Genomic DNA, 15845 nt, shown 5'->3' with positions numbered 1-15845 from the left:
TTTCATGATTAAGGATCAAAATTTAATTGTTTCCCTTGCAGAGACACATACTCTAAGTTTGACCCCCAAGGAATCCTGGCGAACACCCTGGGGCTGGTGCTGGTTTGCTTCGGGTTTCTGGTCACTTACATACTGACCCGCAACGAGTGGAAACGTTCAGCGAGCCCCGAGGAAGAGGCCCTGTCCCTGCACTTCAAAACCCTGACTGAGGAAGGAAGTCCCGACCCAGTGCCGAGCCAGTGAAGGTCAATGATCAAATTGAGAGCGTGGAGTTAAAAAGTCATAACAATGTGGTGTTGCTGTGTGAATGAGTGTGTGCACATGTATGAAAGCAACAGAAAAATGCAGCAAGTCCGTTAACATCTGTGTTGTTTGTTGGTTCATGATGTCCACACTTGACTTTCTTCCTAAATGCCAAGTTGTCCATTTTCTGTACAGCCAGGTTGCAGTTTGGGTCACTGAATGGGGCAGTGATACTCTGCATCTCCTTTCTGGCCACATGCACAACTTCCTGCTTGAGTCATTTGTCCACCCTGCTGCCAGTCTTCAATTAGCTCTCTGTGGGCACGTGTTGTGCCACCTTCAATGCCACCGAGTTGGAAGTGGCGGACAAGCCTGGGTTGCAGCAACACTGGCACACCAGTGTTGTAAGGGAGGGGCTGGAGGAGGTGTCCTTGATTTCAGGCTTGTGGAACGGTGTGAAGCTGAAGTGAAGGAGCCCTGTCATCCTAGCACCAGCCACAGCGACATATTCACCCTGGTGCCCAGGGAGATGGTTGACTTCGACCGTGGTTCCAAAGAAACTATCCAGCATTCTGCTTGGGGTCTCCTGAGACAATAGACAATAGGTGCAGGAGTAGGCCATTCGGCCCTTCGAGCCAGCACCACCATTTACTGTGATCATGGCTGATCATCCACAATCAGTATCCAGTTCCTGCCTTATCCTCATAACCTTTGATTCCACTATCTTTAAGAGCTCTATCCATCTCTTTTTTGAAAGATCCAGAGACTTGGCCTCCACAGCCTTCTGGGGCAGAGCATTCCATATATCCACCACTCTCTGGGTGAAAAAGTTTTTCCTCAACTCCGTTCTAAATGGCCTACCCCTTATTCTTAAACTGTGGCCTCTGGTTCTGGACTCACCCATCAGCGGGAACGTGCTTCCTGCCTCCAGCGTGTCCAATCCCTTAATAATCTTATATGTTTCAATAAGATCCCCTCTCAGCCTTCTAAATTGCAGAGTATACAAGCCCAGTCGCTCCAATCTTTCGACATATGACAGTCCCGCCATCCCGGGAATTAACCTTGTGAACCTAAGCTGCACTCCCTCAATAGCAAGAATGTCCTTCCTCAAATTTGGAGACTAAAACTGCACACAGTACTCCAGGTGTGGTCTCACCAGGGCCCTGTACAGCTGCAGAAGGACCTCTTTGCTCTTATACTCAATTCCCCTTGTTATGAAGGCCAGCATGCCATTAGCTTTCTTCACTGCCTGCTGTACTTGCATGCTTGCTTTCAGTGACAGACGTACAAGAACACCTAGATGTCGTTGTACTTCCCCTTTTCCTAACTTGACTCCATTTAGATAATAATCTGCCTTCCTGTTCTTACCACCAAAGTGGATAACCTCACATTTATCCACATTAAACTGCATCTGCCCACTCACCCAGCCTGAGGTGGTGAAGGTTACCACATTGATTTAAGACTGCTGCAAGTGACACACTCTTGTCGAGAGACATTATCACTTGTCAATTTTTTTTCTGCACAGTTTGCTGAGGGATTGGTGAGGAATCATGCTCTGTTCCTGGGCAGCCCCTGGCTTGCAGCTCAATGAAACACACACACAGCCTGACATATAAACAGAGACCTCATTGATCCCAGGAGACTCTCCCTCCAATTAATCCTAGGTCATTAACTTAGAAAATGATGTGGGACCAGTTCTCATGCAGATGATGCCAACCTCAAGCCAGTTCTCTAATAACGCCCCCTCTCTACACTACTATCCTTTCTCTTCCCCCTCCATTTTTCTTGCACCCCTTCCCTCTCTTCCCCACCTCTTTTCCCCACCTCTTTTCCCCTACCTCTCTTTTTACCACTTCATCTATTTTTCCCCTTCCTCAACCCCTCCGTCTATCGCCTCCTCCACCTCCTTCCCAGACTACCTGTGCCTGCCCTCTGCTGCCCTGCAAGACGGATGCCTATTATGAGGCCAGTCACATTGTTCAGTGAGCCAGCCCTGAGGCAGGCAGGAGAGTTAAATGGCACCGGATGCAGGAAGATCTGTTGGTGTCTTCTCGCCTGTGGACTCAACTTTATTCAAAGAAAATCAGCACAAAGACAAATAATATGGAGCAATACGTAATGTGTGCTTGGAATATGTGTACCAAATCAATGGTTCAATTTAATAGCAGAAAATGTATATAGTATACAACCTGGAATCCTTGCTCTTCGCAGACATCGACAAAACAGAGAGAAAGAAATAAAAACAAAGACTGTATGACAGAAACATAAGATCCTCAAAGCCCCCTCCCCCTCCCAAGCACAAGCAGCAGCAAAAGCATTAACTCTCCCCCCACTTGCTCCGGCAAAAGCATCACCCCTCACAACCCCACCAAGCAGTAAAGCCCCCAGTAGCCATGAGTCCATCAAAAACCACTGTCCATCCCAGCACTTCGACGTCTCAACAGGCCCGCTCCCTCACGAGAGTGGGAGAGAGAGGTATCACTCCTGCAATAGACGAGAGGGGAGACCAACAGCTTGCTGTCTCCATGTTACAGTCTGCAATTTCAAAGCTACAATCTAACTTTTTTTTAAAAAAGGAAAGCATTTTATTTTTCCATGGAAAAAGACTAACAGGACAGGAACCCACAATTGTTGGAAGTTCAAAAATTTGTTTTATTTAACAAGGAGCCAAACCAATGACTAGAGATCAATATGCTTCACATAGGTACATGTTCTTCAACTATGATTTCCTCTGTTTATGCCTCTTCTTCCTCCCATTGAAAGGTTCATACCTCTTCGGCTAATGAATTGTCACCCTCGAGCTGCAATTCTCCCCATCTGTGGATAAAGTTGTACTCTTCCCAAAGGTTTAGGTTGTGTGATGGCAGCATCAGCTGAACTAGGAGGAGGATCCTGGCTAGTGGATGGAATATCAGCTTCGTCTGAAGGCTGGGCAGATTCTTCCTCCTGATGTCCTTCAATTTCTAACAAAACATCTGAACTAAGCCCTTCTTGGTCTGCTCCTTCAATAAACACTTCATCACCATCATCACCACCTCCAGATTCAACTGTGCTGGACAGACTGCTCGTGGATGTTGCACCAATCTACGTTTATAACTTATTTTGATTTCCATATTACACTGGACAACAAAGATTTTGCTTCCTGAATACCTTTAGGTGTATCTTATGAACTTTGGGCTACTGATCATGAAAATCACCATGAGATTTCCCTATCATGCACCATTTTTTTTAAAAAGCTTATGTTTATTATTTCAATTCATAATTCAAGTCAATCAAAATGTTGCCTGCAATGTAAGCTGGAAAATTTCCTATCTTGTTCAGGCGTGGGCATGCTTAGGCAGCGCAACTGCTGCATGGCAGGACAGGTTTTAGTAATAATTATTGGGTTCATAGAAAATAGGTGCCGGAGTAGGCCATTCAGCCCTTCGAGCCTGCACCACCATTCAGTATGATCATGGCTGATCATCCAACTCAGAACCCTATACCAGCCTTCCCTCCATACCCCCTGATCCCTGTAGCCACAAGGGCCATATCTAACTCCCTCTTAAATATAGCCAATGAACTGGCCTCAACTGTTTCCTGTGGCAGAGAATTCCAAAGATTCACCACTCTCTGTGTGGAGAAGTTTTTCCTCATCTTGGTCCTAAAAGGCTTCCCCTTTATCCTCAAACTGTGACCCCTCGTTGTGGACTTCCCCAACATCGGGCACAATCATCCTGCATCTAGTCTGTCCAATCCCTTTAGGATTTTATACGTTTCAATAAGGTCCCCCCTCAATCTTCTAAATTCCGACGAGTATAAGCCTAGTTCATCCAGTCTTTCATCATATGAAAGTCCTGCCATCCCAGGAATCAATCTGGTGAACCTTCTTTGTACCCCCCTCTATGGTAAGGATGTCTTTCCTCAGATTAGGGGACCAAAACTGCACACAATACTCCAGGTGTGGTCTCACCAAGGCCTTGTACTACTGCAGTAGTACCTCCCTGCTCCTGTACTCGAATCCTCTTGCTCAGGACTGTAAAGATGGAATTTGCTGTCACCAGGCACAAAAATTTCTGTGAAGGATTTTGATATTTGAGACAGATGCTTCCCAGAATAACTGATGCCAAGATTAAGCAAAGCATTTTTGTTGGTCCACAAATCAAACAGGCAATTTGAAGAATTTCTAGTGGGACTGGAGAAAATCACATGGAAGGCATTCAAGGAAGCTGTTGAAATTTTTCTCGGCATCTACAGAGCACCAAACTACATGCAGCTGGTTGAAAGCATGCTTCAAGCATATAAAACCATGAAATGCAACATGTCACTAAAGATTCATTTTCTGCATTCCCACTTAGACTTCTTTCCTGCAAGTCTTGGTGCTGTTAGTGACGAGCATGGTGAAAGGTTTCACCAGGATATTGCGGTCATGGAGAAAAGATACCAGGGCAACAAAATATTTTTAACTTAGTTGAACTATTGCAAAGCATCAGCACCTTTATGCAATTAAACACATTATATTCAATAAAAGTTAATTTGTTGTTTCTCCAAATTCCTACATGATACAAGTAGTCTGAAATTATATTTGTGTTCATTGTCAAGCAGTCTATCATAAACAAAAAACAATTCTGAGGAAGCAACACTTTTGAAAAAAAATTGTTGTCCAGTGTTATTTGGTACACATATTCCAAACACTTATGTGTTGCTTTATATCATTTTTGTTGGTGCTAATTTTCTTTAGAGGGCCAAATTTGCCCAACTCTGTGCCCCTGTAAATGGGAATCCACATTCTAGCTGCCCCTTTGCTATCACAACATCTGGGTAAAGTGGTCAGTGGTGTGAATCTGGTTCTGATCCCACATGTACGTCCATGAATTTTGGATCCTTTGGGCTTGTGTGAGAGATATTATTGAACACCTTCTTTTGCTGATCTTTGAAAATACTGAAGACATTCCCATGATCCTGATCTTGTGTTACATATTCCTAGTGATTTTTTTTTAACAATGATTCCTGCCATTGAGTATTCCGTTTGCACTACTGACCATCAGATAAATCCATTCCATTTCAGTCTTACCAAGGTAAATGACTTGAAATGAATAATTGTGAAATTATATAGCACAGAAACAGGCTCGATATCCGTGCCGACCAAGGTGTCTGTTTGAGCTGTTGAATATTCTCCAGCTCCAATGTTTTTTAATTTTTAAATGCCCTTTTATTTTTCTCCTGGGAAATTTAAGGACTTCAGGCAGTCCTGGAGAAGTGAAGGCCTAGGTCCATAAGACCATAAGACAAAGGAGCAAGTTGACTATTCGGCTCATCGAGTCTGCTCCGCCATTTTATCATGAGCTGATCCATTCTCCCATTTAGTCCCACTCCCCCGCCATCTCACCATAACCTTTGATGCCCTGGCTACTCAGATACCTATCAATCTCTGCCTTAAATACACCCAATGACTTGGAATTGAGGAAACCATCTGCTTGAAAAACAGGAATTATTTTCCGTATTTTCTGTTGCTCCCTTTTGCACATCTCCAAGAGCGGGGCAAGTGGTTCAAAAGTGAAAGCAGGGCTCATGGAATTGCTCATCAGGGCAGGCAGCGACTGTGGAGAGAGGAACGGTTTTAGGTTCAGGAAGACAAGGCCGGAGTCTGCTTTCTCCACAGGGAGACCAAAGAGCTCAACAGGAGATCCATAAATCCCATCCACTGGGAGTGTGGAGGACCGTCCTCAGGGCACCCTAACCGCACTTCACCGACAAGCTGATGCAAATCATGTTCCAAAAAGAGACGGTCCATGTAGCGACGTCAATAACCCACCTGAAACACATACCAAGGAGTCTTAACACATGCGCAAGTCGAGGGGCGCGATGAAATCCCACAGTGTAATGAAGGTGAAGTGTGACTCTAGCGCTGTACAGCCCTGTTTTTGACATCCCAACAAAATTGCATCCGCTCCTCTGCAATTATCCCCACATCGCCATGTTAATTTAAAATGGGATTATTTTAATTTAATAGGATTTAATTTAGTTTATTTAATTTAAAGGGATTTGGTGGGCAGTGTGGAGGGAGCTTTACACTGCTGCTGGTCTTGCTCTGAACGTGGTTAATGGGTTGGTATTTAACCCAACCTGGATTAACACCACCCAGACAATGCTGGAGGAAGTCAGAGTGCCATGTGGCATCTATGGAGGGAAATAAACAGTCAAGACTTCAGACTCCTAATGAAGAGGCTTGGCCTAAAATATCACCTGTTTATTCCCCTCCATAGATGCTACCTGACCTGCTGAGTTAGCATTTTGTGTGTATTGCTCAAGATTTCCAGCATCTGCTGAATCTCTTGTGTCTCTGGATTTGCTCCTGTAGCATTTGCAGGTACTGCGTGAAGGGAGATTTACTGTACAGCAGCTGTGGAGAAAACAAGACTGCTTCAAGCACAGATCCACTAATAAAGGGCCTGGGATTGAAAGGCCAAATCCCTCACCATCTTCACAGACATTGCTTGACCAGTTGACTGACTACTGTATTTTCTAGGCTAAGTTACATGCCATTTCTGACTGTCCTGTTTGTGCAGTTTTTAAAAAAGTGTTGATACTTTTGTGAGGTTCCAGGTTTTAGAAGCAGAGGATACACATCAGCAATGAGAGGGTTTCAACAGTTTGCCTGTAATTCATAGAACTCGCTCACTGGGTTCAGCTCTGGTAATATAGCCAAGTGATTTTGCAGGCAGTATGTCTACTTTTGTCTTAAATGTCTAATACCAGGAAGGAGCAGTGCAGGTTTCAGCAGGCTGCAAAAAAATTGGATTCTTAGTATTTGTTTATCTTTCCATGTACAGTTTTAGCTGCAGATGTATGTCTATTGGTTTAGAACTTGTGTACTTTGTTCCATGTAATATTATTATCGTCTTAAGTAAATGTTGCAACACAAAAGAATCTGTGTGCTGCGTGTTTCCTCCTGAGATCTGGTTAAAGCCTTTTGTTTGGACTTCTTACAGCCCAGGGGAGCTGCCTCCTGTTGTGCCATCACTGTCAGTAGCCATTAAAACATGGGACCTGGTGCAACCAGGCCTCTGCACGGAAGTTTCTGATTGAGTACCATTAGTATTCTTGGACACCCTGTTTACAGTTCCACCTGAGACCTCGCTTGAAACTCTGCCAAAGTCACGTTGGACGAGTGGGAGAGATTTTATTATCACCGACATATGTTGTGAAAATTGATGTTTTGTGGCAGCAGTACAGTGCAGGACATAAATATTACTATCAGCTACAAAATCAATAAATAATGCAAAAGATGAATAATGAGATCATCTTCATGGCTTTATGGACTATTCAGAAACCTGTTGGTGGAGTGGAAGAGGTTGTTCCTAAGACATTGACTGTGGGTCTTCAGGCTCCTGTACCTACTCCCTCATGGTAGATATACACTCATTGGCCACTTCATTGCGTACATCTGTACACCTGCACATTGATGCAAATATCTAATCAGCCAATCATGTGGCAGCAACTCAATGCATAAAAGCATGCCGACATGGTCAAGAGTTTCAGTTGTTGTTCAGACCAAGCATCAGAATGGGGAAGCAATGTGGAATGATTGTTGGTGCCAGGCAGGGTGGTTTGAGTATCTCAGAAACTGCTGTCCTCCTGGGATTTTCACATAGAGTTTACAGAGATTGGTGTGATAAGAAAAAAAATAACATCCAGTGAGCGTCAGTTCTGTGTGCAAAAATGCCTTGTTAATCAGAGAGATCAGAGGAGAATGACCAGACTGGTTCAAGCTGATAGGAAGGTGACTAACTCAAATAACCGCACGTTACCGTAGTGGTGAGCAGAAGAGTATCTCTGACCACACAACACATCAAACCTTGAAGTGGATGAGTTACCACAGCCCAAGACCACAGGCATACACTCACTGGCCACTTTACAGGAGGTACCTAATAAAATGGCCACTGAGTGTAAATTACATAAATAAATAGTACCATAAAAGGAAGAATAGGGTAGTGTTCATAGGCTCATGGGATATTCCAAAACCTCATGACAAACAGCATTAAACTGTTTGAGATTTACTATGTGTGGGTCTTCGGGCTCCTGCACCTCCTCCCCAGACATAGCAATGAGAAGAGGATATGTTCCAGATGATCTCAGAATGGGTAACACACACCAGTACTCATCAAGGGATCATAAGTGGAAAGGATGAACAGTTTTATGGCCTTGGGTGTCGACACCGAGATGCAACAGGACTTGGGAGTCCTCGTACAGGATACCCTTAAGGTTAACCTCCAGGTTGAGTCGGTGGTGAAGAAGGCGAATACAATGTTGGCATTCATTTCTAGAGGTATAGAGTATAGGAGCAGGGATGTGATGTTGTGGCTCTATAAGGCGCTGGTGAGACCTCACTTGGAGTATTGTGTGCAGTTTTAGTCTCCTTATTTAAGAAAGGATGTGCTGACGTTGGAGAGGGTACAGAGAAGATTCACTAGAATGATTCCGGGAATGAGAGGGTTAACATATGAGGAACGTTTGTCCACTCTTGGACTGTATTCCTTGGAGTTTAGGAGAATGAGGGGGGATCTCATAGAAACATTTCGAATGTTGAAAGGCATGGACAGAGTGGATGTGGCAAAGTTGTTTCCCATGATGGGGGAGTCTAGTACGAGAGGGCATGACTTGACAGGCGCCCATTCAGAACAGAAATGCAAAGCAATTTTTTTAGTCAGAGGGTGTTGAATCTATGGAATGTGTTGCCACGTGCAGCAGTGGAGGCCAAGTCATTGGGTGTATTTAAGGCAGAGATTGATAGTTATCTGAGTAGCCAGGGCATCAAAGGTTATGGTGAGAAGGCGGGGGAGTGGGACTAAATGGGAGAATGGATCAGCTCATGATAAAATGGTGGAGCAGACTTGATGGACCGAATGGCCGACTTCTGCTCCTTTGTCTTATGGTCTTAACATCTCGGAGGATCTATCCTGGACACAACATATTGATGCAATTACAAAGAAGGAGCAACAGCGGCTATATTTCATTAGAAGTTTGAGGACATTTGGTATGTCTCCAAAGACACTGGCAAATTTCAACAGATGTACCGTGGAGAGCATTCTAACTGGCTGCATCACCGTCTGGTATGGAGGGGGGGGGTCACTACACAGGATCAAAATAAGCTGTGGAGAGTTATAAACTGAGCCAGTTCCATCATTGGCACTAGCCTCCAGGGCATCATCAAGGAGCGATGCATCAAAAAGCCGGCATCCATCATTAAGGATTCCCATCACCCAGGACATGCTCTGTTCTCATCAGGTAGGAGGTACAGAAGCCTGAAGACACACACTCAGTGATTCAGGAACAGCTTCTTCCCCTCTGCCACCTGATTTCTGAATGGATATTGAACCCATGAACACTTCTTCACTACATTCCTTCTCTCCTTTTGAACTACATATTTAATTTAACTTTATACAGTGGCATGCAAAAGTTTGGACACCCCTGGTCAAAATTTCTGCTACTGTGAATAGCTAAGCGAGTAGAAGATGAACTGATTTCCAAAAGGCATAAAGTTAAAGGTGACACATTTCTTTAATATTTTAAGCAAGAAAACTTTTTTATTTCCATCTTTTACATTTTCAAAATAACAAAAAAGGGAGAGGGCCCGAAGCAAAAGTTTGTGCACCCTGCATGGTCAGTACTTAGTAACTCCCCCTTTGACAAGTATCACAGCTTGTAAACACTTTTGTAGCCAGCTAAGAGTCTTTCAATTCTTGTTTGGGGGATTTTCGCCCATTCTTCCCTGTGTTGGGCACGTGGCCAAGTGGTTAAGGCATTCGTCTAGTGATCTCAAGGTTGCTGGTTTGAGCCTTAGCTGTGGCAGCATGTTTGTGTCCTTGAGCAAGGCACTTAATCACACATTGCTCTAATGTCTGTGCGAGGAGTGGCGCCCCACACAGACTTCCAATCTGTGCCTTGTACGGCATGAAAATGCCTGACGCAGGCCTCTCATGGCCTGAGTCGACATTCTCCCGCTTCCTTGCAAAAGGCTTCTGGGAGATTCTTGGGATGTCTTGCATGCACTGCTCTTTTGAGGTCTATCCACAGATTCTCAATGACTATGAGGACCATGGCAAACCCTTCAGCTTGCACCTCCTGAGGCAACCCATTGTGGATTTTGAGATGTGTTTAGGTTCATTATCCTGTTGTAGAAGCCACCCTCTTTTCATCTTTCAACACACATCAAAGTTGCTGGTGAACGCAGCAGGCCAGGCAGCATCTCTAGGAAGAGGTACAGTCGACGTTTCAGGCCGAGACCCTTCGTCAGGACGAACTGAAGGAAGAGCTAGTAAGAGATTTGAAAGTTGGAGGGGGAGGGGGAGATCCAAAATGATAGGAGAAGACCCCCACCGCTTTATCCTCACCATGGATGTCCAGTCCCCACACACCTCCATCCCCCATCAGGAAAGTCTCAAAGCTCAACGCCTCTCCCTGGACTCCAGACCCAATCAGCTCCCCTCTACCACCACTCTGCTCCGTCTAGCGGAATTGTTCTCTTTTCATCTTTGACTTTTTTACAGATGGTGTGATGTTTGCTTCCAGAATTTGCTGGTATTTAATTGAATTCATTCTTCCTGCTACCAGTAAATGTTCCCCATGCCACTGGCTGCAACACAAGCCCAAAGCATGATCGATCCACCCCTGTGCTTAACAGTTGGAGAGGTGTTCTTTTCATGAAATTCTGCACCCTTTTTTCTCCAAACATACCTTTGCTCATTGCGGTCAAAAAGTTCTACTTTAACTTCATCAGTCCACAGGACTTGTTTCCAAAATGCATCAGGCTTGTTTAGATGTGCCTTTGCAAACCTCTGACACTGAATTTTGTGGTGAGGATGCAGGAAAGGTTTTCTTCTGATGACTCTTCCATGAATGTCATATTTGTGCAGGTGTTGCTGCACAGTAGAACAGTGCACCACCACTCCAGAGTCTGCTAAATCAGGTCAGTTCAAGAGCATAATAGCAGTGGGAAAGAAGCTGTTGTTGGAGGCTTGAGGTTGGGTCTTCAGGCTCCTCTACTTCCTGTCTGATGGCAGAGATGAGAAGAGGGCATTGTGGGCCTGGTTGTAAGCCTGCATTACAGGGAATCCAGTGGTTAAAGGGGAGTGTTCAAATTGCCAACCACTCCGAGACCTATCCTGGTTTTTGCCAAGCTGCTGTTGGAATGGCTGTATCAACATGCTAATCAATGCTTCTGATTTAGGGGATCCCAGACCTTCACATCACACAAGTGTAGTCCACCTGCCCATTAAAAACTGCTCACCACGTCATTTTTGTTTCAGTCTGAGCTCTCTCTGGATGAGCTATTTCTAATTTCCCAGATGCATTCGTTAATCACCTTATCTTGTCCCCTTGTTACAGATTCCACTGCAAGCAGAAACACCCTGGTTTACATTTTTCAATGTGGAGCTTTTATCTATGAAAGGAATTTAATCAGAAAACCCATATGCTAGAAGCAAGTGTGAGGTGTTGTGGAATATAGAACAGTACCACAGAGTATGGGCCCAGCCTACTCCATAATAAATCTAAGCTATCCCTCTTACACAGCCTATGATCCTCCATTTTCTTACATCCATGTACCTCAGAGTCTCCTAAATGTCCCTAGAGTGTATCGGCCTCTACTAGCATTCCCAGCAGTGCTTTCCAGGCACTTACACAGAGAGTGGTAAGAAAAAACTTACCTTTGACATATCCCCTAAACTTTCCCACACTCATCTTAAATAAATATTCTCTGGTACTGACCAATGCCACCCCTGGGAAAAAGGTGATAGCTGTTCGCTCTATTTATGCCTCTCATGAGCTTACACGAGAGGACTCTCTGATCTACAGGCTGTTCCCAGGGACACACAAGGAGAGGAGCATCAAGTGCTGCTGGCAGATCATAAACTTGGAGAAAGACACACCTTGGTCTGACCGAAACCTGTTCATCTGAGAGCACATCGAAATGTCCGTGGAGGAATGCCACTGACTAGCACATTCTGGGCTGCAGGAGGGACACAGCCACCCCAAGAATTTGGTGGGGAAGGACCACAGCGTAGAGTTCTTCTGCTACTAGAGAGACAGGAGCTGGGATGGAGGAGGAAGCTCCTCAATTACTGTAGTAATATTCTACTCCAGGGAGTTAGTCATAGTCACAGTCATACTTTATTGATCCCGGGGGAAATTGGTTTTCATTACAGTTGCACCATAAATAATTAAATAGTAATAAACCATAAATAGTTAAATAGTAATATGTAAATTATGCCAGTAAATTATGAAATAAGTCCAGGACCAGCCTATCGGCTCAGGGTGTCTGACCCTCCAAGGGAGGAGTTGTAAAGTTTGATGGCCACAGGCAGGAATGACTTCCTATGACGCTCTGTGCTGCATCTCGGTGGAATGAGTCTCTGGCTGAATGTACTCCTGTGCCCACCCAGTACATTATGTAGTGGATGGGAGACATTGTCCAAGATGGCATGCAACTTGGACAGCATCCTCTTTTCAGACACCACCATCAGAGAGTCCAGTTCCATCCCCACAACATCACTGGCCTTACAAATGAGTTTATTGATTCTGTTGGTGTCTGCTACCCTCAGCCTGCTGCCCCAGCACACAACAGCAAACATGATCGCACCGGCCACCACAGACTCGTAGAACATCCTCAGCATTGTCCGACAGATGTTAAAGGACGTCAGTCTCCTCAGGAAATAGAGACGGCTCTGACCCTTCTTGTAGACAGCCTCAGTGTTCTTTGACCAGTCCAGTTTATTGTCAATTCGTATCCCCAGGTATCTGTAATCCTCCACCATGTCCACACTGACCCCCTGGATGGAAACAGGGGTCACCGGTACCTTAGCTCTCCTCAGGTCTACCACCAGCCCCTTAGTCTTTTTCACATTAAGCTACATGAGCAGATGCAGGGATATTGATGATGGATAGGAAGGTAATAGAACAGCACTGAAAGCATTGCCTTTAGATACAATGAATGAAAAGGTATTGCACAGTTTATTCTTGTCAATATTTTTTACACACTTTTATCAAGTCACCTCTCCTTTAAAAAGGAAAAGGCTTAGTTTGCTTGACCTTCTCTCATAAGGCATGATCTCTAATCCAGGCAGCATCCTGGTAAATCTCCTTTGCTTCCATATCCTTCCTCTAATGAGGTGGACAGAACTGAACACAATGCTCTTAAGTGCAGTCTAACCAGAGGTTAATATAGCTGCACATTAGCTCAAATCTCTTGAATTAAAACTCTTGACAAGCGAAGGCAAGCACACCACACAGTTTCTTCAGCATCCCATCCATCAACTTGCACAGCAACTTTGTGGGATCTATCAACTTGGACCCAAGATCCCTCTGTACCTCCACACAGCTAATAACCCTGCCATTCACCCTGTATTCTGTCTTCAAGTTAAACCTTCCAAAGTGAATCTCTTCACACTTTTCCAGATTGAACTCCATCTGCCACTTCTCAGCCCAGCTCTGCATCCTGTCAATGTCCCCTTGTAACCTATAACAACCTTCCACACTATCCACAACACCACCAATCTTAGTGTCATCTGCAGACTTACTAACCCACACTTCCATTTCCTCATCCAAGTCATTAATAAACAGCACACCCTCAGGTGTGTTGATTTTAGCACAAACAATGCATTTCACTGTATGCTGTATGTGACAAATAAAGGTGTCCAGATCAGATCCCTGTGGAACATCACTAGTCACTGTCCTCCAGGCAAAATATGCCCCATCTGCTACTGTGGGCAAACCAATTCCAAATTCTCACAGCCAAGTTTCCTTGGATCCCATACCTCATAACTTTCTTGATGATCCTAATATGGGGAACTTTGTCAATCACCTTTTTAAAAATACATATAAACTACATGCACTGCTCTACCTTCATCAATTTGTTTCATCACATCTTCAAATAACTCAATCAGTATTGTGAGGCATGATCTACCCCTCACAAAGCCATGCTGATTATTCCTTATCAGACTATGCTTCTCCAAATGCTTATAAATCCTGTTTCTAAGAGTCCTCTCCAGTAGTTCACCCACCACTGATTTAAGACTCACTGGTCTATAATTCCCAGGATTATCCCTATTACCTATCATGAACAAAGGAACAACATTAGCACCCTCCAGTCCTCTGTTAGTATTCCTGTGGCCAGGGAATATCATCAATATCATCAATGGCCCAACAACCTCTTCCCTTGATTCCCTTAGTAACCTGGGGACTTATCTATCCTAATGTTTTTCAAAAGCTCCAAGACTGTCTCTTTCTCAACCTTGACATGCTCCAGCATATTAGCCTGTTCTACGCTGACCTCACATTTGTCAAACTTCCCATTCCAGGTGAACACTAAAGAAAAGTATTCATTAGGGACCTCCGCTACTTCTTCCACCTCCAAACACATTTTTCCCTTTATCCCTGAGATATCCTACCTGAATGTTCATCCTCCTGTTCTTCACGTATGTGTAGAATCCCTTAGGGTTTTACTTAATCCTACTCATTAAGCCTTCTTAAGTACCCTTCTAGCTCTCCTAAGTCCCTTCTCAAGCTCCCTTCTGGCTACCTTATAACTCTCTATGGCCCTATCTGATCCACACTTCCTAATGCTTCTTTCTTCACCTTGACTAGATGTTCCACTTTGCTTGTGAACTATGACGGTCCCTTCACTGTCTCAGTGAGACAAGCCTATCTGGAATCTCATGCGAGTGCTCTCTAAACAACCTCCACATTTCTGCTGTGGATCTCTCTGAGACCATTCTTCCCAAGATTCTGCCTAATATCATTGTAATTAGCACTCACTCAATCAAATACATCCCCATTTCATCTGTTCCTATCTTTGCCCATGGCTATGCTTAATATCAGGGAGTTGTGGTCACCATCTCCAAAGTGCTCCGAGAGGTCTGTCACCTGACTAGGTTTGTTACCTAGTACTAGATTTAGTATGGCCTCTCTTCTAGTTGGCCTGTCAACATATTCTGACGGGAATCCTTCCTGGACACACCTAATGAATTCTGCTCCATCTAAATCTCTTGCACTGAAGATGCCAATCAATATTAGTGAAGTTGAAGTCACCCATAACAACTCTGTTATATTTGCAACTTTCCAAAATCTATTCTTCCAGAAACTAAAAAAACCTCACCACTGACTACACAACCTCAGAGAATCTGAAGACATCCCAGAAATAACCTTGCATTTATATTGTACCTTTTCCTGCCATGACCAATGGGCAGCTTGTGAAGTGTGAAAGAAAACCGGAAAATGCTTCACATAGCAGTTCAGGAAGCATCTGCAGAGAGTTAAAAGGGTTTCATTAAAAGGGTTGTGATGGAAGGTAGCAGCTCCCATATGGCAGTGCCCTCTCAGATATTCACAGGAAGGAAACAAGCGTCACCTGAGGTCAGCATATCGGCATTGATGGGAACAGATCATTTCACCTCCATTGCTTCATTACATGTCCAGATGGGTTATTCTTTCTTTAATATTGGCAATTGCATGACAGATCTGGGGCTCGCTTCATTGAAGTAAACAAAAGCTCTGGTTAAATCATCTCAGGCACGTCAGTGTTTAGACCTGGGTTCCATGGTGACCAATTGGTTTCTCATGCTGTT

At 44.3% G+C, this 15845-nt stretch overlaps 1 protein-coding gene across 3 annotated transcripts in view; it reads left to right on the top strand.

Annotated features, from left to right (window-relative positions):
• Positions 1–7152, top strand: part of cyb561 (cytochrome b561) — a 28943-nt gene extending 21791 nt beyond the window's left edge. For 2 of the 3 annotated variants that reach the window (XM_072249508.1, XM_072249507.1), the window contains exon 6: positions 42–7152. In XM_072249508.1, the coding sequence (XP_072105609.1) occupies positions 42–243 (202 nt within the window). In that variant the 3' untranslated portion in view covers positions 244–7152. The remainder of the gene's footprint in view (positions 1–41) is intronic. The other variant, XM_072249509.1, reaches the window with a different exon arrangement.
• Positions 7153–15845: the final 8693 nt, after the last annotated feature.

Source organism: Mobula birostris, chromosome X, assembly GCF_030028105.1.
Source record: "Mobula birostris isolate sMobBir1 chromosome X, sMobBir1.hap1, whole genome shotgun sequence".
Lineage (NCBI taxonomy): Eukaryota > Metazoa > Chordata > Chondrichthyes > Myliobatiformes > Myliobatidae > Mobula > Mobula birostris.
This window is presented reverse-complemented; position numbering and strand designations above follow the sequence as displayed.